Source organism: Trichoderma virens, assembly GCF_000170995.1.
Source record: "Trichoderma virens Gv29-8 chromosome Unknown TRIVIscaffold_48, whole genome shotgun sequence".
Lineage (NCBI taxonomy): Eukaryota > Fungi > Ascomycota > Sordariomycetes > Hypocreales > Hypocreaceae > Trichoderma > Trichoderma virens.
In genome coordinates this window covers 1,613-25,999 of record NW_014013701.1, presented here as the reverse complement: position 1 = coordinate 25,999, position 24,387 = coordinate 1,613, and the positions used below count along the sequence as shown (strand labels likewise).

The window sequence follows — 24,387 nt, the reverse complement described above, 5'->3', positions numbered from 1 at the left end:
GTACTGTACAGTACAGATCAAGACCACCTAATAATTTGGAGGTTGGGTGGACAGCATAGACAGGTGAGGAATGTCATCCATAGACTGTCGGAAGGTGTTCTTGTGAAGTTTAATCGCTGCGTCGGAGACAAATCGCTGATGTGGGATACAGCTTCGCCATCCAGAACGCTTCTAGAGCCGCAAGAATCTAAGGCATCAACCCCACGCACGAACCAGCACCTTCACGCAGGTACCCGCGCAATCATCTGGCACGCTGCTAGCCAGGTAATAAGTAAGTGAGTGCCGACTTCATCGCTGATTATGCCTCAGACACACAGACACACATTCTAGCATCAACCAGCCTGACAGAAAGGCAAAAGCTCATAAAGACACCACCAAAATATTTCCACGTGATTATATGGCAGTGGAGCCGAGCCCCTGGAGCAGTCCCTACAGGACCACTGGATGACACTTGGTAAATTCATAGTTACGCGCCATCGCCGGGTATAACGGCAATATTGTATAGACGTAGTGCGAGTCTGCCCCACGCGAGACACCGTTCTAATTAAAGTGACCCCTTCTTGCCGCCATTTGGCGTAAATTAATAACCAACTCTGGCTAGTGACAGCATCGAAAATGTTCCGGCTTTGCATAGTCCATGGGGTGGAATTGTTTTCATTGACTGGCGCTTCATGAATAAAAGGCGACACTTTTAGTCACAAGCTCACTGCGGCCCGCGCTCAATACCTCTCCAATCCTCTGCGATGGCTCGACTCCTCCCAGTTCTCATCATCTTGTTTTCATACCTGTTTGCGTCTGCTGCTGCGGACAATGGTAATTATTTCGTCTACCCTGCAAAAGCCAATGGCAGCTCGAGTCGTATCTCTACTACGTTATATGAAGGGACGAGCGTAGTAGTACAGTGGGAGACGACATGGAAATCTGTGGGTCTATGGCTCACACAGGAAGGCAATCCGATTCCCTTGCCTTTCCCAGATGCACGTATGTTCGCAAGAACAGACTTATATATGTTTTTTTAGTACTACTACTAACTTTTTTCCAGAAAATTTGGATCCATATGTTCATCTCTTCCCATGGACCGTGGATCTAAGCGGAAAGAACGGCAACCCAGCATTTGACCTCTCTAAGAGAGACACCTTCTACTTCTCGATCATTCAGAATGGAACTATTGGAGCTGGAGTCTTTGGGAGTTTTCATAGCGAACCGTTCATTATCTCGAACACTGGCGTTTCATCTGGCTCTGTAACAAAACCATCGAAAACATCTATACCTTCTGAACCCTCGCCGTCTACCTCTGCCGAGAAGAATTTTGCTCTACCGTCAAGAAGATTAAGCTACGGGGCTTGTACTGGAATTATTTTGGTATTAGCTATAGCTTTAGGGTCATAGGAGTGGGAATACCTTCCATCTACGGTTTTAGACGCTACCATAGACTATATACAGCAAGATCGATAATGATGAGGCATCTTCTCCTGGTGATTCATAGCTTGCGAGCATTTTTATGCAACTCATGCGCCATTAACAGTAAGTGGCAGTGTAGAACAATATCATCTTTTAGACTTGCCGACTCTCTGTAACGGGCTGAGCCCGAGGAGTCTCGGCTTGCACTCTTGACTAACCAATCATACCCAGCGCCACTGATCCAGAGGAGCTCGAGAGCTCTTCCAGCTCGCGTCCCCCCTTTTTTCTCCCTTCCTCCCTCCCTTCCCCTTCCTCCTTGGACTTGCCTGAAATCCGTCTATAATGCCGCATTCGGTTTGATCCATAACGAGAGACGTGAAGGATTCCAATTCCTTGCAGAAGGGATTAGACAACTGACCGAGAGACATGGGATTTAGCTGTTATCACTGACTACGATCAGTAGATGAAAGCAGCATTGGATAGCCAATTCCCCGATAGCCAACAACAAATATCCACCATATCGACTCCAACGTTCATCTCAATGCTAAACGAAGGTTGAAGGACTCGGAGGAGGTGGGCCATAGCGATGTTGGTAGCTCTGAAAGTGAGTAGACGCAGTTAGCGTTTGCTTCGAGGGATAAGCAAGCTATACCCGCAGTAGGGAGATATAGTAACCCGGCCTTACAGAACGACAGCACCGCACCTGTGCCATATAGCTACCGTGGTGTCCTTGAGCTATGGAAGTTCGTGGCCTTTGTACAGACCAAAGAAGAGCACGAGAAGGCATGGGTGCGCCTGTGCGAAGAGTTCAATGATCAAAGGGCCATTTTAGCGTATCTTTATAAGACCTATTTGCCATTAAGTGCGCAGTGGGCTCATTGCTTCATCAAGAAATATCACAATTTCGGCATTAGGGTGACCTCCGGCATAGAGGCCAGCAACAACAATGTCCAAAGCTATTTGCTGAACGGAACGTGCCATTTATACAGGCTTGTTGAGGCGATTGAGGGTATGCTGATCGATCAGGAGCGGGGTTTCATCGATATCTGCTCGCAAGGCGAAGTACTGACCGCAGGGTCATACTCTGGCCCTGGGTCAGAATATCTGGGAGAATTTCGCATGGTGATGTCCCAGCCAGGACTCGATCTGCTCGCCAAGGAACAACGCCGTGCTTTAAAATCGATACCGAGTAGTGTCCTTAGCCCGAGCCGATCGGAGATTGTAACGAAGATGTACTATCTCTTGGTAAATGGGGATCCTCTGCCGTCATACAATCTATATCAAATTGGAAGCAGGGATATTCTTGATGAGATGGGATGTCCACCCTCGGTGGCACCCGAGGGAGTCTAATTCGCGCAACCCATACCGCCGAATTCTCGACTCGAAGATCGCAACAAGCCTTCGCAGACGCCCGAGGAGTAACATACAACCCATCCCTGAGAGCATGGCAGTTCATCAACTACGTCGTGAGTGCCAGAAAGGTCAGACGGCAGTTGCCAAGACTACCTATGTAGTATAGGCACAATCATAAACAAGACGGTCATCCTTGGGCCGGGCAAGCAGATAGGCCTGCGGCAAACTAGTCGCAGGAGGCAAGCTAGCGTGCGGAGGCGGCGCTCAGCATGGGAAATTGACGACGAGGAGCTAGAGCGCCCGCCGAAACGCAAACGCCGGAGCTCTCGTGGACAGGCTGTCACTTTCACACCTTCAGCCGTGTCAAATTTTGGTGGCAGGGGAAACGGTGAAGATTGTAATCAATGTGCGGAATGTAATTTGGTCGACGAAAGCGTCCTAGGGTTGAGCTTTCACCGGATCTGCTTAGCTGTGAGTCTGTCCTGATTTTGCAGATCCTTGTGCGAACGAGAATCCGCTCGACCATTTGACTTGACTTTCGTAAAGCATTGTGTTTCGCAGGTAAAGTAGCATGAGAACTTTGTTGTAGTTCGTGCGTGGTAGAAATGGTGTGGCTGACGAACAAATCAGCCACACGGCTCCCTTAACGCAGTGTCCCTAGCAAAGTGAATCGGCGCGCATAGTCCTGGCCTACATTTTACCAAGGAGCAGATGACGCGAGGGGTTCTCATTTCACTTGGGCGTCACGTAGGCCGCCACACTACAACCTGTATCGGTAAGTAGCCTGTAGACTCCCAGTAGCCCAGCACGTACTGCACTCCCTCTCAGGGACCTGAGCTAGGTAGTGGCCGCTGGACGGAAAATACACATACATACATACATACATACAACGCCACACCCAGTCTCTCGTCGTTTTTGGCACCAATTACAGAGTACATTTCCCTGGTGTCAACCTAACATAAAATGACCCCATTTAAAATGGGTCCGGTAGTCTTTTATAGCATAAGATATATAAATGCTACCTTCTCCCAGTACGATAATCACAAATGGCCAGTTCTTTCACTAGACACGAGGTTGGTAGATCTGCCATCCATCCACTCAAAATATGGGATCGTTTGACTGTTACTGTGCCATCTGCGGCGCTACGCTGGACAACGCCAACATCGAGGTCGGATCAACGTCTCCGAAATTCCTGGCCAGGCGCCGAGCACGGGTTGAGAGACAGAAAAGGGCGCGTGAGTTGGGCGAGGAACTTGCGAGTCCAGATGATGACGACGAGTTCGAGGAAGAGGGGGAGGGGCGGGATTATTGGAACACCGCGGATGACGATCACGCCTATGATCCAGAGCTCCTCGGCGATACAACTTGGCTTAGTAATGTCCGGTGTCTCGGCTTCAACCCTGCGGCGATGGGGAATGGCAGGTGAGTTAATTCTAGGCTCGAATACGTCTGCAGACGAGTGATTCACCTACATTCAGGGCATTTATTTCCGGCCCGGCCAAATATGAAGACTATGTAAGTTCTGCTCTCGGAGCCCGCCTGGACATGGAGCCGAGTCCACCTGACAACTAGCCAGGGACGGGCCAAGGTTTCTCCGGGGAGCGGTAAGCCCATGGATGTTTTCCTTAATCCATAGATGTATGTGGCGTCTGGGCCGTACTAATGGGCCTTCATCAGATCCAAATCAGCCATCTAATGAGACGTCTTTCCCATGGTCCCGTGACCCCTCCTCGCCGTCGCATCGTCGAAGGTCATGACTGACTTGCAGGTTTTACATAGCTTCTGGGCAATGGAAGGAGACGTACCGGTCGTGTTCCCCATTCATGAATGTTGTTTCGACATTGTGTCTAGGGCGCTCACTGGTTCCGAGAACCGCTGCAAGATCGACAAGGACGCGTTATACAATATCATGATCGGGTTGTCGGAGCAATTCGAAAACACGTTGGCCATAAGCCATGGCGACATCAACGGCGGCCAACAGTTTTGGGAGCGGATTCCTGGCGAGGAGGTATGTCCAAAGAGATTCTAATGGACAATTCGAGGTTCTGATGAGCATTGAAACAGTATACGGTTACACAGCCAGTATTTAGCCCCGTGGTGAAGGCATTCATTCAACGTAAAATAGCCAGCAACGACCTGGCAGTGCGACGGCAGTTCGTGCTAGAGGATGAGCAGCAGAGAATATCGGATCCCTTCCATGTGCTGTCCAACGAACTCGTCTGGCAAATTGCTCGATACCTGCCAGCGGAGGCAATATTGGCACTCTCCACTGCCTCCTGGCCGGTGTTTAATGCGGCTCGCGATAACGGCTTCTGGAAAGCGTTCATTTACAATGATATGCCATGGGCCGCCATAGAGTTGCAACATATCATCAACGACACCCAGTCGCAAGAGCTTGATTACAAAGCACTATATCTCTGGTTCGAGTGGATGACGGTCCCACAGTACGGAGTGGGCACACCTTGGATGGGATTGGCAAACCGCCGACGCATCTGGGGCGCCTGCCAGGAGCTCGCGGATCTCTACAGGCGGTGAAAGGCCTGTAGACCCCTTCGAGATCGGACAATTCGTAACTCGATGAGCTGGAATAGTGTTGAATCGCGAACAGGATCTAAATTATATGGGGGGACTGTAGTAGAATGAAGTTCAGGATCAATGGGATATCATGTGCGAAAAGCCTTGATGTAATCATATTACTCGACGTATCCATGACCGGGGTAACCATCAACTCAATCCACGTCAATCGGCGCACAAGTCATACGCGGCGAGATGATGCCAAGTGAAGACTGAGCCTCGACGATGATGCTGATGCTGCCCAGGCCCCTTCTGGGTAAAGGATTCAACCTTCAGTTATAGACAATCCATTGGCTGTATTAAAGCCATTGCGCAAGACCTTGGCTTTCGGCTCAACGCCGTTGTGAGAAAGCCTCCTGGAGCTATCCATGCATATATCGAGGACGCTGAGCCGCCCCGCGTGGGCGAGGAGCACCTCATCTGCCTCAGACCTAATATGGACCTCTACATGGGGTAAGACGCTTGTATCTCCGAAGGCTAAATGGTACTATTGCCAGTGTGCCTAAATGCAACACTTCCTTATTACACTGACTTAATGCAACTTTGGTCCCTTGGGGCACTATATTGTCTTTTACGTAAAATAGGGTTAAATATTTGAAAAATTTAGTTAATTTAACTAGCAAAGTGGTTTGCACTGTTAACTAACTTATAAAACTTTTTAATATAAATCGAAAGTCTAGAAAGTGTAGAATAAAGTAATTCACTACTGTGAATACTATATCTAGCTTTAGTACTTATAGTCCACCATAGAAGAGAATAATCCGAGCGCAACCCCAAAATGTCAACTTAATGATATGATTGCATATAAATTGATCGGCCAACATTAAGCATTATAGTAGCAGCGAATGCTGTTGGAGTTCTGGTTCAAGGCTGTGCAAGCGTAAGTTCCGGAACTAACACCAACGCTTTGAGCAACCCCTCCTGAGCAGTCCGAGCTAGTGAAGACAGAGCATGTGGTCTGCTTGGTACCGGATCTAGTGAGGCCTAGAGATCGAATTGAACTATTGATTTGCATGCAACCGCTGTCGCCTGAGAAGCCCTTGCGGGAGCCACTTGCATTACATTTGCAGTTTTTAGTATAATGTTAATATGAAGTCCCGAATGGTTTCGTGTGTCAACCTACCTGCACGTATATTAATAAACGTTTTCTATACTTGGGATAGCAGCGCGAGCCAAACCGGCATTATGGGCGGGAGTTGTGGCACCGAGACCAGCAGACGCCATTGCTAAGATGATAAAAACCGATTTCATTTTGAGAATTTTTGACGTGTGGGAATTAATGTGCCTTTGTTAAGTATTAGTGGAATTGATCTGGTTTGAAAAGCATTACGGGCTGCCTAAGAGCTTTATATATATTTTTACCTCTTAATAGATCTACCTGTACAATAAGAAATAACGGCCTAGTAAGTAATATATCTTGGTATACATTCTATAAAGAGTATAGTTTAATGAAATACAAACTTATAGTTCCAGCCTTTCCCTTGTCGCAGGGACTTAGTTAAAATAGGTTTGGGTTATACCTACCAACCAATCTATGGTAGAGTCTACCGGATGTAGTTTAAGCCTTACTATCATACAACTTCCTATTTCGGAGAGAAACAAACCCAGCTGCGCATCACTACCCTGCTGAGGCTGCGAAATATAACTTACGCTAAAATCCACTATGTTAAACTAAGCGTCAAGGACTGTTGTTATACGATCTGGTCCGCCGTAACAGTTAGATCGCTTATAAGCAGCTGGTTCCGTTACAATAATTGCTACTGTTGCGATTATTGGCTTAATCTTTTGCCCTGTTGGCGCTATAGTATAATGGAACGTAACATAAAGTACTAGGACCAATTGGTATAGCTACGGAAATAAAAGGAGCAGTTGATTCTAGCTATCTATGTGTATAGAGAAAATATATTGATTTGGTTTTAAATATATAGGAAATTGTATAAATACTTAATTAAGGGCTGTTACTTATGCAAATTTCATATGTTTATTGAAATTATAGGGACTTGTAATAACGTTAAATGGCTCCTGATCCTTACTTTCCGTAGCGTAGTCAAACGCGAATGCCGTCCTGGCCGGTGGTAATTATAAGTCGTGGATAACAGCTTTTTTGGACCCATCTTTGTATGATATGAGACCCGGGGTATGTATTTACATGCCGATGATACCCGTGCTCGGATCGCTGTGGTGATGTGTGGTTGTACTGTGATGTTCTGTGCTAGCAGGTGTGTGACTCTTTTGTACTGCGCCAGGGAGGTAGATCTCAAGGTTTTTAGATGAATATCCCAGTAGCTTTTATTAAAATCTTCAGGTGGCTCTGAGGCAGAGAGAGTTACGGTTAATCGACGTGAAGGTTTAGCAGGATGCCTGCCCTGGGCCAGTTCTCTGAGGACATTGCGGAACCATTCTGGGACGTCCTTGTGCGTCAGCCGGAGTTTAATGGTGGATTGCGTGTTCTGGGAAGAGCTGCGGTTTGCCTTAAAGGTGCTGATGTCTTCTACTTGTAAGTAAGTCTCGACACCAGTTTTGAGTACAGTGGCATTTAAGCTGGAAAACGATTGTAAAGGTTCTAAGTAATGAAACCCACTGGTAGGAGCTAGAACGATATAATTGAAGTTCTGTGCTGCCTTATATAAAGTTTTAAAGGTACGCTTCTTGAGATCTGACTCAGCCTTGATAAGGAAGGTACTATTTAACTGGAGTTCTGTATCGTCGGGTAGACCGGTTGCTGAATCCGTGAGTTGAAGCTTACTATTACGTACACCGCTTTGACCCGCCTGAAGCTGTAGCCGACGGGGCTGACAGTTGTTGTACCCCATGACCAGTCTATCTTCGTATTGAATCGCATCCATTATATTAGCAAAAGCGTCACGCATTTTGTATATGATATCCTTGGTTTTAATCTTGTTGAGGTACTTCTGATACAATTCGTCGAACTTCCTTGCGTTAACCTTAAGATGAGCCAGGGATGATTCGTCCTGCTGCTTGGCCTCCTTAGATTAACATTTACTTTAGTATAGATTAGGTTTACAATAATTAATTATATATTATTTATAATCTTTTATAATAAAATATATTTATTTTTCAATTACTTTAATAGAGTTATTATAACTTGGTTTTTATAGTGATAATAATAAGCTTATATAATAAGTGCTTTTAAATAATTATAAAACTAATATATTAATTAATATTAAGTTAATAAAAATTAGTATTAATTTTAAAATATATAACTAAATATATAAATTTATATTTTTGTATTTACTTAAATAGCTTAAATAATTAATTATTAATATAGTAATTAAATTAAATTTTAATCTTTTTTTATTAATTAATAATAAAATTGTTTAAATATAAATTTAAATATTATATTTATAGTAAAATTATTTAAGTTTAACTTAATATTTAAAATTTAATTTTTATTAATTATATAAATAATTATAAAGAGTTAATAAATTATTTAACTTTAATAACTAATAAATTAAAAAATAAAAATTTCCTTTATATTAATTAATTAATAAACAGTTTATTATATTTACTTTTTACTATTTTATAAAAATATATAAATCTTTAATAAACTTTACTATAGTTTATTAATATATAAATATACACTTCTATCAATTACTTTATTTTACAAAGTATACAAATGTTATCTTTTAATATTAGTTTACGCCTGCTTTCAATTCGGTTGATCACTGTTTGGAAACGTGCACTATTGTCTCATTTTTAACGAGAATGCCATTCGGGTTTGATTGAGAATAGCCTCCACCGGCACTTTGTCATGTAACAGTCGAAGTATACTTGTTGCCGGCCGGTCGCAGACGATGGAATGCGTGACTTTCAAAGTCGGATACTGAGCAGCGACCACCGCCGTCGTCTAAGTCGGCGAGATGGTGTGTCGAGCTGGATTCATCGTTGAGGGATGACTTACCGATGGGGTCGAGCCGGATTGACCGCTTGGTTTGGCTTCGACCGTAGGTGTTTGGGTAACTGCCTAAGCTGGCTTCGGTCCGTGTTCGTGGGTGTGTGCAGGTAAAGATGTACATGCAGGCCGGTCGAATCGTAGGAAGCGAAGCTATAGAGAGTTAGCCATCCTCATTGACTATAGCGAGGAATGAGATCGACACATACCAGAAACATTGATCAGGTTGACCTCCACTGTTGCCCAAATCACAATATCGCAGATGTTCCACGTCAGATCGGGCGATGTACCGTCGAACACTCTAGCGGCCACAATCAACCTGATAGCGGCCGCACAAATGCTACAATTTTTAGCAACTACATCAATAAGCAGTATCGTAACATCTCTCACAAAAAGCCAAAAGTAAACATGACCATAATGCCACCCTTTTGCAGCATGGGCAGCTGTAGCTGTGAAATCTGCCACATAGGCAAGATCAAAATAGCAATGTCGATGACAGCGTGGACCAGAGTAGTACCAAAGAAGAACTTCTTGTCCTCAATGGCACAGTACCCGGCGGCATTGGAATCCCAGAATGCCTCGACAGGAACGCAGTGAAAGATACCCATAAAAGTCTAGCAATAATTAGACCTGACTCCCAAGTTGAGTATGAGGGTACGTACTCGGAAGATAATCCAAACTAAAGAACATGCAAATAGAATTTGAATCGGAAGTCTGATATTCGTGACGCTGAACATGCGCCAGTACAGACTCAAGATGGAAACTTTGGCGAGGAACAGACCGAAGGCGTAGAAAAGCTCGGCGATGAAGAGCAGTAGTTCTCCTTCGAATAACGCATCTTCCAACGTTACGTCCTTGGTAGCAACTATATCGGCGATGTGGAGTCCGAGGCCGTGGTTGACCCCTTACGAATTGGGTCAGCGACTTGATCGGTGTTGGTCGACGTGAAAAACCTACAGTAGGGAATAATGATTATCCAACCAATCGAAACGCCCTGGAAGAATTAGCAATTGCAAAATGAGATACGGTAACAGCAGTGACTTACAAACCCGCAGAGTGCAAAGTAATCATCCCACGAGAGTGGAACCCTCTTGAGTCTTCGACTCAGCAGACGAAGTATTGTGATGATTACGGCAGCGGCAAAGGTAACAAACAGCACGACCCAAAGTTCTGTCTGTCTGGACTCCATCTTGGCCACGCAAGATCAAATCAATAACACGGAAACAACCCCCAAGTCAGAGTTAAGCTTATTGGAGTTCACTCAGTCCGTCGAGAACCACAGGGTAGCATTAATTCAATTGGAAAAAGGACGAGCAAACGAGATAACGAACCTAACGCGAGAGGATGAAACAAAATATGTAGAGGTTAACATTAGTTACTCATCATGAAGGGTAATTTGAGCGATTTAAGAACCAACAGCATAAAAATAAATGTTAGTAATTTAATTTCAATAACAAAAGGAACTTTTGTTACATATCCTGGAACCAACAGCATAAGAATAAATTTTACTAATTTAATTTCAATAGCAAAGGGAACTTTTATTATCCTGGAACCAATAGTATAAGTAAGATGAATTTAGCATAGGTTTTGTTACCTAACCAATTAGGAGTAAGTTGTCTCATGTAGGGCGCAAAAACTACCAGACATACAGCCAAAGAAAAATTACATTAACTCAATGTTAATACATAGCCCGAACTTCGTACGTTACATTATGAAATTTATCTTTAACCATCGGTAGATAACATTACCAAAGTTATCCCCCAGAGGCTATAAAAAAATAGCATACACCAAATATATGTCTCTCTTTAAGGTGCTTCGCTATTTAATACAATATATACGGGCTTTTGAAAGTAATGTGATTTAGCAGTTTAGGGTAGAATTTTGTATGTGGGCGGGCGGATTCACAGCTACCCCCCGGAACGTCAGGTCAGTCTAAGACTCAAAATGGCGGCCTGGCCGAGGCTAAGAACATACACCGCGGCCAACGCGTTTCGACGCCAGCATATTCAACCAATCGCCTGACATCAATAGTCATCCCCCGCTCTTCGGCCCCGCCATTATTTGTCTCAGGGTCTTTGAATCGCACAGCCCCATCCGTGAGGAACGGGCCGTGGCACGCTTGGCAACTATCTCACAATTCAGTCGCCAAAGGTAGGGGCGCACCAATGGTGCCGGTGCCCCCTCGACTTAAACCTTCTCACAATTCAGTCCAACTCACCTTCACTCCTCCTGCACAACATAACGAACATATCTATAATGGCTCACTCTAATACCACCCTGGATCTCGTTCCTGAACCTGTCTCTAAGCTCCCGGAGCGACCCAAGGCTGATGGATCCGCCTTGAACGAGCACGAGCGCTCCGAGATCGCATTTGTCGACAAATACAGTGCCCCTGATGTCTATATCAACGAGAAGAACGATACTCTGTGGTTCCCATGGATCGGCCCCATCGAGTTGAAGCCCATGCGTATGGAGAACAGGACCGGTACCTTCGTTGTCGGGCTACGATCAAAGGTGGCTGCGAGCTTGGGCAAGCACCGACACCGTGGAACCGTTACTGCTATCACCATGTCAGGAGAATGGGGCTATAAGGAGTATGTTGATCCCAATTCTTGTATATTGCGACTTTGCTAATCGGTCTACTTGTAGATACGACTGGGTTGCTCGGCCAGGAGATTGGGTATGCGAAAATCCTGGCGTTATTCATACCCTGTCCGTCGAGGACAGCACCGACATTGTGTTTACCATTACTGGTAGCATTGAGTTCCTCAACGATGATGATAGCTTGAAGTTCACACTGGATATATTTAGCTTTGCTAAGCTGTATTACGATCACTGTAAGGAGAAGGGCATCAAGCCGAACGATGCTCTGTGGCATTAAATATATATAACGTATATGTTCACGGCCAGTGGCGGATAGGTGTGATTCGCAAAGGGCCCGGTCCATTCGCGAATACGAATTAATAGCGGTGTGTACCGAAACTAGTCAACTGATTCAGCTTCTAGTTCTCTTTTCTGTCCTTCACTCCTACCAAAATGCCAAAATAGAGCCGGCAATTGCCCTCGTTAATCCATTTCCAAATGATGTATGCTATGCATCTCAGTCCTACATACAAAGCCCAGCGTACACCTTCCCATCCCTGTAACGAAGGTAAATTTTCTTAAGTGCAGCATATATTAGAAGGAGCTAACTCCTGAAACTGGTTACCGCTAGATATCGGTCAACGAGTGGTGTGACCGGCGTAAAAATGTGGTTGACATACTTTTACTGTGAATTCGCTGGAGAGGTTTGACGGCGGCCAGCTTCAAAGGGATAGTCGAGTTTGGCAGGTCCTGCTGCCAAGGAGCGACTTCACATGAGCGTTCCGGAAACACATGACGTGGCCAGGGCCGAGACGGCGCCGAACGATTTCCAACATTCCTCGCCACAGTTCACCATTAATAAAGCGGCTGGCGTATACAGCACTGCTGGCCCTGCCTCCTGTCAGAAGCTCATTAATAATCAGGCCATTCAGGCAGTCAAGCTCCTTAAGTCAGCTTATTACATATTCAAGAATTTCCTGCTCCAGTTTAATAGACATTCCTGTAACCTTGGCTGCGACAGCGCTGCTGCATATATCCTTTAACGCCAGTTCCAAGTCTTTACAGAGGGGAGGCTTATTATTGCTGCCGTGTTTAATATCTATTAAGCAAGGGTTTACCCACGCCATAACATAGCTCGTTATCTAGCTAAGTACCTTCCTATCTATTTTCTTAATCCTTGTAATAAGTTCAAAATATTGATTACTTAATTATCACTTGGATAACCACTCATAAAGGCGTTACAGAAAGTATTATGTTTATGTATGCAGCCGAGGTTTAGTCTGACTAATCACCAATGACAGTTTTTAAAAATGATATCAGATTAACAATGACTATTTTCTACATGGCCCGCCCCCAAGGATGTATCACTCAAAAGGGGTAAACTATGCCACCGTTTTCGCCAGCTTTCACCATCCCTACCATTCGTCGACCAAATCCTTTGAAAAATTTTATATACCTCTGGATCAAGGTCGTCACTTCGCAATGGGTGTTGCTGCTGAGTTTTGCTCGTGCACTCATAGACTGTTAACTCCCGTGCTCCATCTCTAACTTCTCTGGGGCTGCGTTCAACGATCCATGAACGTGATAGCTCGTTGACGACAATAGACAGGATGTAATCACTTCGGTTCGTTCCAAAATTGCATCCTCCCGTAACCCTAATCTTCAGTCTGCTTAGCAGCAGAGAACTTGCACCCTTGTCTTTTCCTAACGAAACAGCAATGAAGATGGAACGTGCGAGGTCTCCATCGACGGCACAGTTGATGAATGCGTCACGTACGTGGCCCCTACGCTGATAGCGGGAATAGTCAAGCTGTGCCAACAGCATCTGCTGGTCAAACTCGTCAAATGATGGGTCGTTGGGCGATTCTAACTTGGCATCGGGATCGTCATCCCCTTCTTGCTCAGCCAAGACGCGAGTATCAGAGCAGTCCAGGGTCAGGGACAAGTCCTGCAGCTTTGGTAGCGATCCGAGCGTAGCATATGTAGTAACTTCTGTGGCATCGCCCTTGGAGCGCTGTATTTGAAGTCCCAGCTTGCAAATAGAGGGACAACTCTGCACTAGGTGCTTGATGAGTTTGGGCGAAGCCGTCTCGCCAGAAAGCCACAGCGTCCGCAGCGACGCGCCATGGTGCTCAAAAACTGGCCGTAAAAGCGTACTGTTCGTCGTTCCTGGAAGACCTAATGCAAGTAAAGGAGGTAAAGTGAGAAGGAAGTTGCCCATAGCACTCCATAGGCTTCTAAGCAGAGGAGACGATACGTTAGTGGTCACCATGTTCAGGACCAAGGTTTCCAACTTGGGAAAGCGACATTCTGTGGCAAGATATCTAAGGGCATTTTCGCTAACGAGTCGCTCAAGTTTTAACACGCGCAATGTAGAATCGTTGATACACGACATCCACTCACGAATATCGTTGAGAGGCTCAAAGCTGACGAGTTGCAGGTAATCTAGTGAGCCCTTGGTTCGCTTGGTTATCTCGTTATCTGGGAGTGCGAAACCCAGCCATGCCGGTCGCTCCTGTACCAGAGCCTCCGCGAGTGCTGGTGACCAGCCCGCATGTGTATTTAGTACAGCTACTTTCTTCAAATTCGGCGCCAGCCCGGCAATAATACGTCGCACGGCGTCCGCGCCGTATGTTGGAGTGCCATCCGGCCCATAACCCTCCTGTGAACGATCTCGAAGGTAGATTGTGTGCAGGAGTGGCGATGTGATGAGTTCGACTTGCTCAGCGGGCGTTAAGCTCCCGTCGGGACGGTATATATCGAAGGAGCCCAGATGTAGTCTGCACTGAGGACGGTGTTGGTGTAAAACACGGAGTAGACGGGGCAGATATTGAGTTGAGCAGTCGAAAATCACATCCGAGAGGCCAGGTAAATCAGGGATAAAGTCTGCGAGCATATCCCACACGTCATCATCCACATACCAGCTTCTTTGCCATTGAGCCTCAACTCTTGCAATGTTGATTGGCTCTACATCCTCCTCGTCTTCATTTGCCGTATTCCCAAATGGGTATCTGCAAGCGTCACTCTGCATATCATTCTCCACTAGCTGGTCGTGTTCTTCCTCCCAGCGGCCAAATCCGCCCAAAACGACATGATGGACGAACCGAAAACCATTTGTTCGCTCAAGAACCTGGCAAAGCTGTTGAACAGACCTCTCCGGGCGACTTCCCTCGGTCACCCGTAGAACAATGCGGCGGAAGAGCAGCGCAAATGCAGCATTGTAGCACGACTTGTTAACTAGTGCAAATGCGTATAGGCTTGGCCTATGAGACGTCGCAAGGTGCTCACAAATGATGCGGGCTAGGGGAAGCGGAATGTCGCTGAATGAGGTGCGTGACATGGTGGAAATAGATGTATAGACAGTGTAGAGATCACATTGAGGTAGGAGCGACTCTTCACCTTTGAAATGTTAAGGAGATGGTTTGGATGCTTCAAACCCCTGCAGAATAGTCTAGTAAAGAGCAAGAAAGCCCTTTCAACATTGTCGAATCGCTCGCAAGATGGTTAAATAATGTTACAAAAAAAGGCCAAATGCTCGTAGGAGTAAATCATCCTTGCATGCGCTTTATTACAAGCTATATTCTCTTCGCGACCATGTGCGTGGCGTCAAGCAACTCGTGATCCAGATTATTCGATTTGGTCTTCTCCTTTTCTAAGCCTTAGTTGGGTTTTGCAATTTTAAACTGAGCTGGGTTATATAAGCGGCTATGTCAGCCCGCGAATGATCTGTTTTCTCCAAAGCCTTTCTTAGATCAGAGGCGGCCACCTCCGCGCTTGCCAAATTTGTCAGCAGTTCTTTTAGGTCTGGAATTCCAAAATAAAAAATAAATAGATTATAAATAATATTTAGGTTTTAACTAATTTTTATTTATAAAATTATATATTAACTAGTATATAAGCTAGGTTAAGCTAAAGTTATATTCACTTATTTAAATATATATAAATAAAAAGTGTATAGCCTAGGGGATATTTAAACAGTATTTCTATTTTCACTATAGTGTTACGACCCAATCTTTATGGTCTCGACAATAGGCCTACAGGGTAGGCAGACTTCAGGTTATCCTCGGATAAACTAACCAATCACAAAGAAGTCGTGTGCAGTTGATACAACTTACAGCGTTCACTTAGTACAGTAGGTTTATAGTTTATTATAGGAGAGGCTTTAAGTATATTGCAAACTATGGGCTTTCTTAATATTTGTCTTCGACATTGCTGACGTCTGTCTTGCCGTTTCGACGCTCAAGATCAACCTTACCAACATCCATCTTACCATTTCGACGTTCAAGGTCAACCTTGCCAACATCCATCTTGCCGTTTCGACGTTCAAGGTCAACCTTGCCGACATCCATCTTGCCGTTTCGTCGTTCAAGATCAACCTTGCCAACATCCATCTTACCATTTCGACGTTCAAGATCAACCTTGCCAACATCCATCTTGCCGTTTCGACGTTCAAGGTCAACCTTGCCGACATCCATCTTGCCGTTTCGTCGTTCAAGGTCAACCTTGCCGACATCCATCTTGCCGTTTCGTCGTTCAAGGTCAACCTTGCCGACATCCATCTTGCCGTTTCGACGCTCAAGATCAACTTTGCCGACATCCATCTTGCCGTTTCGACGTTCAAGATCAACCTTGCCAACATCCATCTTGCCGTTTCGTCGTTCAAGGTCAACCTTGCCGACATCCATCTTGCCATTTCGGCTCTCAAGATCAACTTTGCCAACATCGGTTTTGCCTGGGGATGGCGTTGGCAGAGCTAAGGTGGTGTAGGCCAAGATGGCTACAATAGCAGCGGAGTTGAACTTCATGATGTTGTCTTATTGGTAAAAAGTGGTTTACTTGTGAAAAGTATTCAGGATTGGCTATTAAACTGATATGATAATAGGATATGGGTTGACAGGAGTGTTGGAGAACTACACACGGTTTATATAGAGCTCTCATACTCGACATGGTAAGTATATCTTTTCTTTTCTAAGATACAATTACCTATTGGTATAACGTTTAGTGGGGCGTTGAGTGCCAAGACTGTACGGTAAGTCTTCGCCTTACAGTTGGCCCTACTAAGAGGCAGTTGCAAAGCAGCTTGAAACCACTCGAACAAGGTGACGCATGATTCCAATGGCGGTCTGTGAAAATTCTGATCACTCGACCAAGGTGACCCATGCTTCCAGTGGCGGTCTGTAAGTTCTAAGTTTGAGTGCTCATAGTTTGTCATTGACAAGCCCTTTACGTAGGTAGTACTCCGTATGAGTGTCTGACAAAAGTGCCTATGCTTTCGTATACCAATCAAATGCCTTACCAGGATTTTATGGCTGGGAACTTCATGTCAGAGATGTAGTATCACACCCAACAAGTATTAGTTTTATATCAATAGTCTAACTGTGGATAGATAAATGCATACAGCATACTTGATGATATAGCTTAGCCGGATTATAAGTTTAGGCGCTTAGATCCCAGTAAGAGTAAGATACTGCTGTAGTGTCTCTTTGTCGTGTAAGCATTAGCGTTTACGCATTCGTACAAGCGAGATCCCATCATTTCTTCTAAAGGTGCCGGGATACTACGCATCTCGCTAGCGTAGTTTATTTCATGTGTACTAACTTGGGTGTGGAATAGATTGTACACGTAGCATCCTCTGAACTCGGAACCTCCGGTTTGCCTCATAGAACATAATCTTACCGCTAGTTCAATCGTCTTACAACTAAGTGGCCGGCAGAGTTATATCGGTAAACTAATTCAAGTGCCGGAGATGAGTTTTACTGACTCCACTCAATCAGACGCATAGATTGCGCCATATCTCTTTGTCTAACCATACATAGAAGTTCGGGTTGAGAATCACAGTCCGTGGTAAACATAGTTGATCGGGCCGCAATATCACAGCGTTATTAGCACATCACAAGGGTAAAAATACTTGGCTTTTACAACGCAGTATTGTGATGTTTTTAGATATGTAAATCACTACTCAGTACTAATAGTGTGCACTTTCATGAAGATACTGTACATAGTAAAAAGAGGTTTAACATACGGTTATCTGACTACTAACATCATCTTAAGCAATCTCATCAGCGTTTTTACGAGCCCAACTATAGCCTGAGACTCAGTCAAAAATTGTGAATAGGAGCATCCAAGAACCCTCAGTGTATCATCCCTATCTTCATCCATATCTCCATCTAGTAAAACTCTGCTGTGTACCTTTTATGCAGCCACTGAAGACTTGTCATTTTCTCGTTCCAATCTCCAATCATATTCGGCTTCCACTTGCCCGGCACTTCGTATCCCGGCAAAGTATCTATGACGACATCCGCATTTGGCTGGCAAAAATAGACGATGGCATATCTATCGACCACAGTACCACTGAGCTCGAAGTCATCCCGCATCATGATCTCACGAGGTGCAACAACGCGATGCAAAGAGCTCTTCCAGCGGCCGTTTGTCTGGCGCTCGAGCATATCTCCAACATTGAGGATGATGGTCCCGCGCTTGGGGACGATGGGCCTATAAGCTTCACCATCGTGTACCTCGAGCCCTCCCACCTCCCCTTGAAATAGCATCGTCAGGCTGCCATAGTCTGAGTGTTCGTTTAGCCGGTGCTTAGTCCCAGAATGGAGTGGTTCAATGGCCATTTCAGGGTAGTGCATGAGGCTAATATGGGCGTCATATTTGGACTCTTGCTTGCAGAGCAAGTCTGGATCTTCAAGCTTCAGCGCCTCACCCAGGCATCGTTGCAGCTTCTGCGAGAGCTCCGTGCAGGCAACGAACCAGCGTTCGTGAAATGCGCGGAAGCCAGGTAGATCGGCCTCTGGAATCCAGTTATTGGCCACCAACTCACTATCCGGCATACTATTACCCAGCTCGAAGGTCTCCTTAATCTCTGGAGCTGTAATCTTTGTCTTTTCAATTTCATCAGGGTCAAAGAGCAGCTGGACAGTATGTCCAACACCTTGAGGAGCATAGCCACGATGGCTGTAAGGTGTTTCATATGCTGGATGTTTGGCTTTCATCTTCACTTCCAATGGAAGAGCAAAGAGACGTTTTGACTGTTACACATTTAGCTGCCATTGAGCTCAAACTAGCTTGCCGTTACTTACCCATTCAAATGCCTCCTCTACCATTTCTTCTGGAATACTCGAGTTCGACAAGTAGACGAACCCATAAGTTTGAAAACCTCTATCCAGCTCGTCCAGCCATTTGGCACGCTCCTCTGGAGATCCACACAAACCGGCGAAGTCGATAACCGGCATGTCGAATGGAATCTCGACAGACGCTGCTTCTTTCTCCTCAGTTGTATAGTGAGAGGCACCCATTTTGCGTTGTTTAGAGAGTCGAAATTAACTGAAGGCTGTTGATAAGGCGGAAATCAGGAAGTGTTCAAATTAGCTTGTATGCTCGTGCAAAAGATTACGGGTGACTTTATTGATAATGCCAAATCTCTAGTTGTATTCCTCGAACCATTACCCCTATCTTTATCACTAAAACTAAAACTATACCACTACTTTTGTTAGCTAAATCGTATCCCTTTAGTTAAACTAGGATCGGTCTTTTTGACCCTTATCCATGTTTACGACTATGCTGCGGAGAGTGCAACTAAACGTAAGACAACGAGGTTCAGAAGAGACTAATTATCGGCTTATGGTCCAAAAAAATTGTAAATGACTAGGATAGTGAGAGTATAGGACAACATGCACCTCGAGAATCGGCAGTAAGACGGTGGATCTACGGCGACTTTCCACAAATGTTAAGCGTAAGTAAGCAATCAGCCAATTTAAGTATCTGCTTATTTTACTCTGATTGGCTGCTATCCCTGGCAAACGAGGCGGTAAAGAGTTACTACTATTAGCAAGCGGATTACAAAAGGAAAAAAAAAAACAGGGACTGCAAATTGAGTATGTACTTACATAAACATAACAAAAGCAGTAACGCGAGGCATTTATTGCACTTAAAATGTACGTACTGTGTACTTTCTCAAGTCCCAGTTATTTTGCAAAGCGCTTAGTTAGTAAAGCTTGGCGGCTTGGTGCTGTCTTATGTGTTTAGTTTGCACCCTGGGCACCCTGCGCCGGCATCAATAACAACACTGTTGCTGTTAACACTATTACTGCCAATACCTTTTGCTACTTTAATTATATCTTTTTTTTTAACATAGTATACTTAAGTAAAATTATTTATTAATATAAGTTTTAATAAAGGTTTTTATAATTAATTATAATTTTTAATAAATACTTTAAAATTTCTAAAATATTATATATATATATATATATAACGTTTTTAAAAATTTAATATTATAAAAAAATAGTTTAATATATAAATCAATTTTGAAATTAAATTATGTATAAAATAAATTAATATAATTGAGTTTTAAAATTTTTATACAATGTTTTATCAATAAATCATAAAAATAATTTAAATAACTTTAATAAATATAATACATAGTATATAATTATACTTAGAGGGTATTTATAAAAGAAATTATAATAACACAGCTTTTTTTTTATAAAGGAGAAAATAACTTATCTTGCAGAATGCTTTGTGTTACTGTCAGCATGGACCTAGACATAGACCTCTGTATGCAGCATTACACAAAAATGGAGAATTGTTGCAAGGCAGAAGCAGCATTCACCTGATGATGAAATACAAGTATACGTAGTTACAAGCGAGACTAGTCACGTCCTTGTATGCAGCCTAGAAGTGTGATATATTACCCCTTCTCGTTCCGCTATTGTAGCCTCGCTCACCTACATCAGATTTTCATTTTTCCAAAGCACATACTTATCCTGCTACGTCTGCCGTCAGCTTTACATCAATCAGAACATTTTAACATGGGCAGAGAGGCTGAGAAAAAACCAGACCCATCTGGGGAGCGGCTTTTGAACTCGATTGACGAAGAATCGAGAGATGGTGATTCTGTCACGCTATGGAAAGAGGCAACTCCATGGTATCGCTCTAGCCGTCTGAGGATACCATTTATCGGGGGACTGATCATCCTCGCTCTCGGCATAACGGTTATAATACAATCCGTTAAACTTTCAAAACGGCATCCTGCCACAGTTACTGGCTTTGATCCAGGGCAATCTGGGAGATGTGGATTCAATTCAACTGAGGCAATTGCCCGTGGCTGCGTCTTCGACTACATGAATTTCAGTTGGCAGCCGCCCGAGTGCTATGATCCTGAACTGGATGAAAAGCACGCTACCATGATGAGAAAGGATGGACCGATACGGTGGTGGGCGGACGCCAATCTGACAAAGCCGATACCAGATGATGCTAACATCCTCAAAATGTACACTGAGGTCTGGACAGAGCGCAAGTTTCACTACAAACACTGCCTGTATTCGTGGGAAATTCTGCATTTGAGCTATAATGATGGGCGACCAATACCCGACTTGATGTCCCATGAGCATTCACTGCATTGCGCCATGATCTTGGATAAAGCCATTAGAGTGGATGATGGCACGGAGTTGTTACTTGAGCATGCAGTCACTTGGTACTCCGCGTGTATCTGGCCTCGAGCATAGTATTTTGTCTGGGAAAAACTACTTTTATACAATACTACTAAATCACTTAATAAATATTTTTTAAAAAAAATATAGAGTATAACTTATCAAATTAATATACGCAATACCCCAATTATTTTGTATTTAGTTTTATTCAAGAAATATCACTACCTAAGTAACTACACAACTAAAACGTTAGTTGTAATCATAGGTTAACAACGTTACATACAGTCCTACTTGCAGTTAAAAAAATTTACAGTAGGAAAAAAATATAGTCGTTACAACCTAGTCCTTCGTAACAGTTACATCCTTTACAAGCAGCTGGTTATGTTGCAATAATTGCTACAATTGCCATTATTGGTTAATCTTTTGCCCTGTTGGCGCTACGGTATAATGGAACGTAAGAGCTATCAGAAAAAATGCAGTCATGTTATAATCTGGTCTGCCGTAAGAGCTAGATCCATTATAATTAGCTGATTTTGTCATAGTAAATGCTACAATTGCGACTGGCCTAATATTTTCCCTGTTTGGCTTGACGATATGACGGAACCCGCAGGTCCGAAAACTGCGGTCAGAAAACTACGGTCACAAAACTGCGGTCAGAAACTTGCTAACTCCATTGCGTTACCAGATTCCCTATACAACGCTAGAGCATGATAGCAAACATGAGGCAGCTGTGAAAGTTAGAGACTGGGTTTCACTATACCCTGTTTTGCCAAAAGATCATCTGCTACATAATCAAAGATATAAAAGTCATGTTAGTTACCGTAAACTGCCTTAACCTAACCCTACGCTTTAGTATTAAGCATTTTGCATCATCATCGTTGTCATGGCCGCCACAGCGCCCGTCCCAAAGCATACATTTGCTGAAAGGGCCGCAGCAAATAATCTGAGTGATTCACAGATTCTCAATTCCAACAATGTAGCAGGCTCAAGTCTTCCCAAAGAGTCTGACGTTGTCATTGCTGGTGGCGGTATTCATGGCCTCATATACGCTATCCACTCCGCCAAGCACAAGCCAGGCAACCTCAAGATTTTACTTGTCGAAAAAAACAGGAAACCTGGATATAAAATTGGCGAAAGCACTCTTCCTGTCTTTTCCATGTGGTGCAAGATGTATGGCCTCACGGCTGAGTATCTCTTGCGCATCTTTGGCCTCAAGGATGGACTGTGCTTCTACTTTCTTGATCGAGAGAACCAAGGAAAATTCAAAGACTTTGTCATCAACGGCACAGCCGGCACCCTTCTAAGCGGTTTCCAAATTGAGCGACCAACCAGTGAGCTGTTATTTACACTACTTGCGCAACGAAGCGGTGTAAATGTGTATCATGGAACTGAAGTTAATTTTGACGGTACCACAGTCGATGGTGGTCTCAATAAGTGCAATATCGGGATTGCCAAGGGCAAATCTAATGATACGCCGGAGACTTCAATTCAATCCTCGATCTTGGTTGATGCAACAGGTCGCTTTCGTCGAGTAGCCTCTAAAAATGCTCCCATTCACCGATTTGAAGGATGGAATTATGACGCCTTCTGGGGATATTTTACTAATCCAAAGGATACAAGTAAAATGCCCTTTCCGCATTATGAATCATGCAATACCAATCACATTTGTTTTCCTGAAGGCTGGATCTGGGTCATCCGTTTGCTCTCATGGGAAGGCAGCCCAACGGCCAATTTGATGGACATGATGACTTACTTACTCGACTGCGCTGAGTCTGGTGTCCCAGCCGACCAAATTCCAAGCACAGATGAGCTAGCCAAGATGTTCGGACTCAATTACCGGTGGATCACAAGCCTTGGCTTTGCGGTGCGCAACGATGTCGAGTACCCGGAAGACATGTCTGCATACGGAACCAGAGAAGCTGAGCGCAGGTTCAACTATTTTGTGGAAAAATACCCTCTTATTAAAGAGTTTATGAGCAACTTTGAGCTCATAGAAGATCACTACGGCCCAGGTACAACTTGGTACATCCGCAAGAGTTTAACATACCAGTCTCCTGTTGTTTCTGGTCCAGGTTGGATTTCTATTGGTGATGCGTGTGGCTTCACCAACCCTCTTTGGTCCCCGGGCATCAACGTTGGCCTGTCTACTTCAACATATGCTGCTGAACTCACGCACAAGGCGTTCGACGCCGCAAAGAACGCTAACCCAGAGGCCGCTGAGCTCTCAATTCGCGAAACAATGGCCCCATATGACGCATATGCCAAACGTCTAATTCCTGCGCTGAATCAGATGAATTGTTTCAATTATGTCTGCTTTCGTGATCCAAGGCTGGGCGCTCAAATTTCAGCTGCTTGGCAAAATATTGCTAGCGCCCTTCAAGGTTGGGGGCGCATCCAGGGGAATTACACATTAACACCAGAGACATTCGTTGATTACGCAACAAATTGGTGCTATGGAGCTATAAATCCAGCATACGATATTGTGGCGCGTAAGGCCATTGAACTCCTCGCACCTATTCCTCTGAAGGATGCTGTGCCCGATCATATTGTGCAAGAAGTGATTGAGTTCGCTGACAGCATCAAGAAGTCTACCCTTGAGTCGGGCTGTATCAACCTCCGATGGGGTGGATTGTTCCGCCGCTTCGATAACCGTCTCAACTACTTAGAAGAGAAAGAAACTAAAGACACTTTTGCACGCCCGTGTTCAAATTGCTCTTCATGGTTTGTGCTTCGTCCTGATTGGAAGAAGTGCTACTCTTGTGGTACAGAGCGGACCGATGAAGAGTCAACTATTCTTTGGAATCCTGTGTTAGTTTAGCTAAACTATGTTGAATATAAAGATTAAATTTAATATTAAAATAAAAAGTTTAATACTGTAACACCTGGTTTAATAAAAGGATATACCCTGGCCTTTAGTTTAAATTCCATAATTAATCTATAGCTTAATATAATTGGCACTAGCTAATTAAACTAAACTCTAAAGATTTAGGCTGTACTACTGGCAAAAGGATAGAAATTATAACTACTTAGTAAAGTTTAAGACTAAACTTAAAAGTAATATATTAAAAGGCCTAAATAATAATGTTTAAATACTACATAAAAAATATTTTTAATAAAAACTATACTATA

At 44.1% G+C, this 24,387-nt stretch overlaps 9 protein-coding genes across 9 annotated transcripts; 5 read left to right on the top strand and 4 right to left on the bottom strand.

The window, feature by feature from the left end:
• Positions 1–743: 743 nt before the first annotated feature.
• Positions 744–2,751, top strand: TRIVIDRAFT_70960 (uncharacterized protein; the record flags this gene model as incomplete). The annotated part of the gene is made up of 5 exons (XM_014100715.1): positions 744–981; positions 1,043–1,345; positions 1,487–1,524; positions 1,900–2,005; positions 2,063–2,751. The coding sequence occupies 5 exons, from the start codon at positions 744–746 to the stop codon at positions 2,749–2,751; spliced, it is 1,374 nt and encodes a 457-aa protein (XP_013956190.1).
• A 1,114-nt stretch (positions 2,752–3,865) lies between these two features.
• Positions 3,866–5,289, top strand: TRIVIDRAFT_136964 (uncharacterized protein; the record flags this gene model as incomplete). Its single annotated transcript, XM_014100714.2, has 3 exons — positions 3,866–4,176; positions 4,534–4,766; positions 4,808–5,289. Coding segments are annotated over 3 exons (1,026 nt in total), but the record flags the coding sequence as incomplete, so codon positions are not given.
• Positions 5,290–9,098: 3,809 nt separating this feature from the next.
• TRIVIDRAFT_53566 (uncharacterized protein) lies at positions 9,099–10,430 on the bottom strand (the record flags this gene model as incomplete). Its single annotated transcript, XM_014100713.1, has 6 exons — positions 9,099–9,394; positions 9,451–9,581; positions 9,632–9,855; positions 9,904–10,145; positions 10,199–10,235; positions 10,287–10,430. The coding sequence occupies 6 exons, from the start codon at positions 10,428–10,430 to the stop codon at positions 9,099–9,101; spliced, it is 1,074 nt and encodes a 357-aa protein (XP_013956188.1).
• A 1,046-nt stretch (positions 10,431–11,476) lies between these two features.
• Positions 11,477–12,308, top strand: TRIVIDRAFT_78713 (uncharacterized protein; the record flags this gene model as incomplete). Its single annotated transcript, XM_014100712.1, has 2 exons — positions 11,477–11,835; positions 11,891–12,308. The coding sequence occupies 2 exons, from the start codon at positions 11,498–11,500 to the stop codon at positions 12,120–12,122; spliced, it is 570 nt and encodes a 189-aa protein (XP_013956187.1).
• An 880-nt stretch (positions 12,309–13,188) lies between these two features.
• TRIVIDRAFT_222555 (uncharacterized protein) lies at positions 13,189–15,164 on the bottom strand (the record flags this gene model as incomplete). Its single annotated transcript, XM_014100711.1, has 2 exons — positions 13,189–13,206; positions 13,281–15,164. The coding sequence occupies 2 exons, from the start codon at positions 15,162–15,164 to the stop codon at positions 13,189–13,191; spliced, it is 1,902 nt and encodes a 633-aa protein (XP_013956186.1).
• Positions 15,165–16,014: 850 nt separating this feature from the next.
• On the bottom strand, positions 16,015–16,629 carry TRIVIDRAFT_222554 (uncharacterized protein; the record flags this gene model as incomplete). Its single annotated transcript, XM_014100710.1, has 1 exon — positions 16,015–16,629. The coding sequence occupies one exon, from the start codon at positions 16,627–16,629 to the stop codon at positions 16,015–16,017; it is 615 nt and encodes a 204-aa protein (XP_013956185.1).
• Positions 16,630–17,991: 1,362 nt separating this feature from the next.
• On the bottom strand, positions 17,992–19,125 carry TRIVIDRAFT_70966 (uncharacterized protein; the record flags this gene model as incomplete). Its single annotated transcript, XM_014100709.1, has 2 exons — positions 17,992–18,858; positions 18,910–19,125. 2 exons carry the CDS (start codon positions 19,123–19,125, stop codon positions 17,992–17,994), a joined length of 1,083 nt encoding a protein of 360 aa, XP_013956184.1.
• Positions 19,126–20,637: 1,512 nt separating this feature from the next.
• Positions 20,638–21,333, top strand: TRIVIDRAFT_53560 (uncharacterized protein; the record flags this gene model as incomplete). The annotated part of the gene is made up of 1 exon (XM_014100708.1): positions 20,638–21,333. One exon carries the CDS (start codon positions 20,638–20,640, stop codon positions 21,331–21,333), a length of 696 nt encoding a protein of 231 aa, XP_013956183.1.
• An 808-nt stretch (positions 21,334–22,141) lies between these two features.
• TRIVIDRAFT_53554 (uncharacterized protein) lies at positions 22,142–24,076 on the top strand (the record flags this gene model as incomplete). The annotated part of the gene is made up of 1 exon (XM_014100707.1): positions 22,142–24,076. The coding sequence occupies one exon, from the start codon at positions 22,142–22,144 to the stop codon at positions 24,074–24,076; it is 1,935 nt and encodes a 644-aa protein (XP_013956182.1).
• Positions 24,077–24,387: the final 311 nt, after the last annotated feature.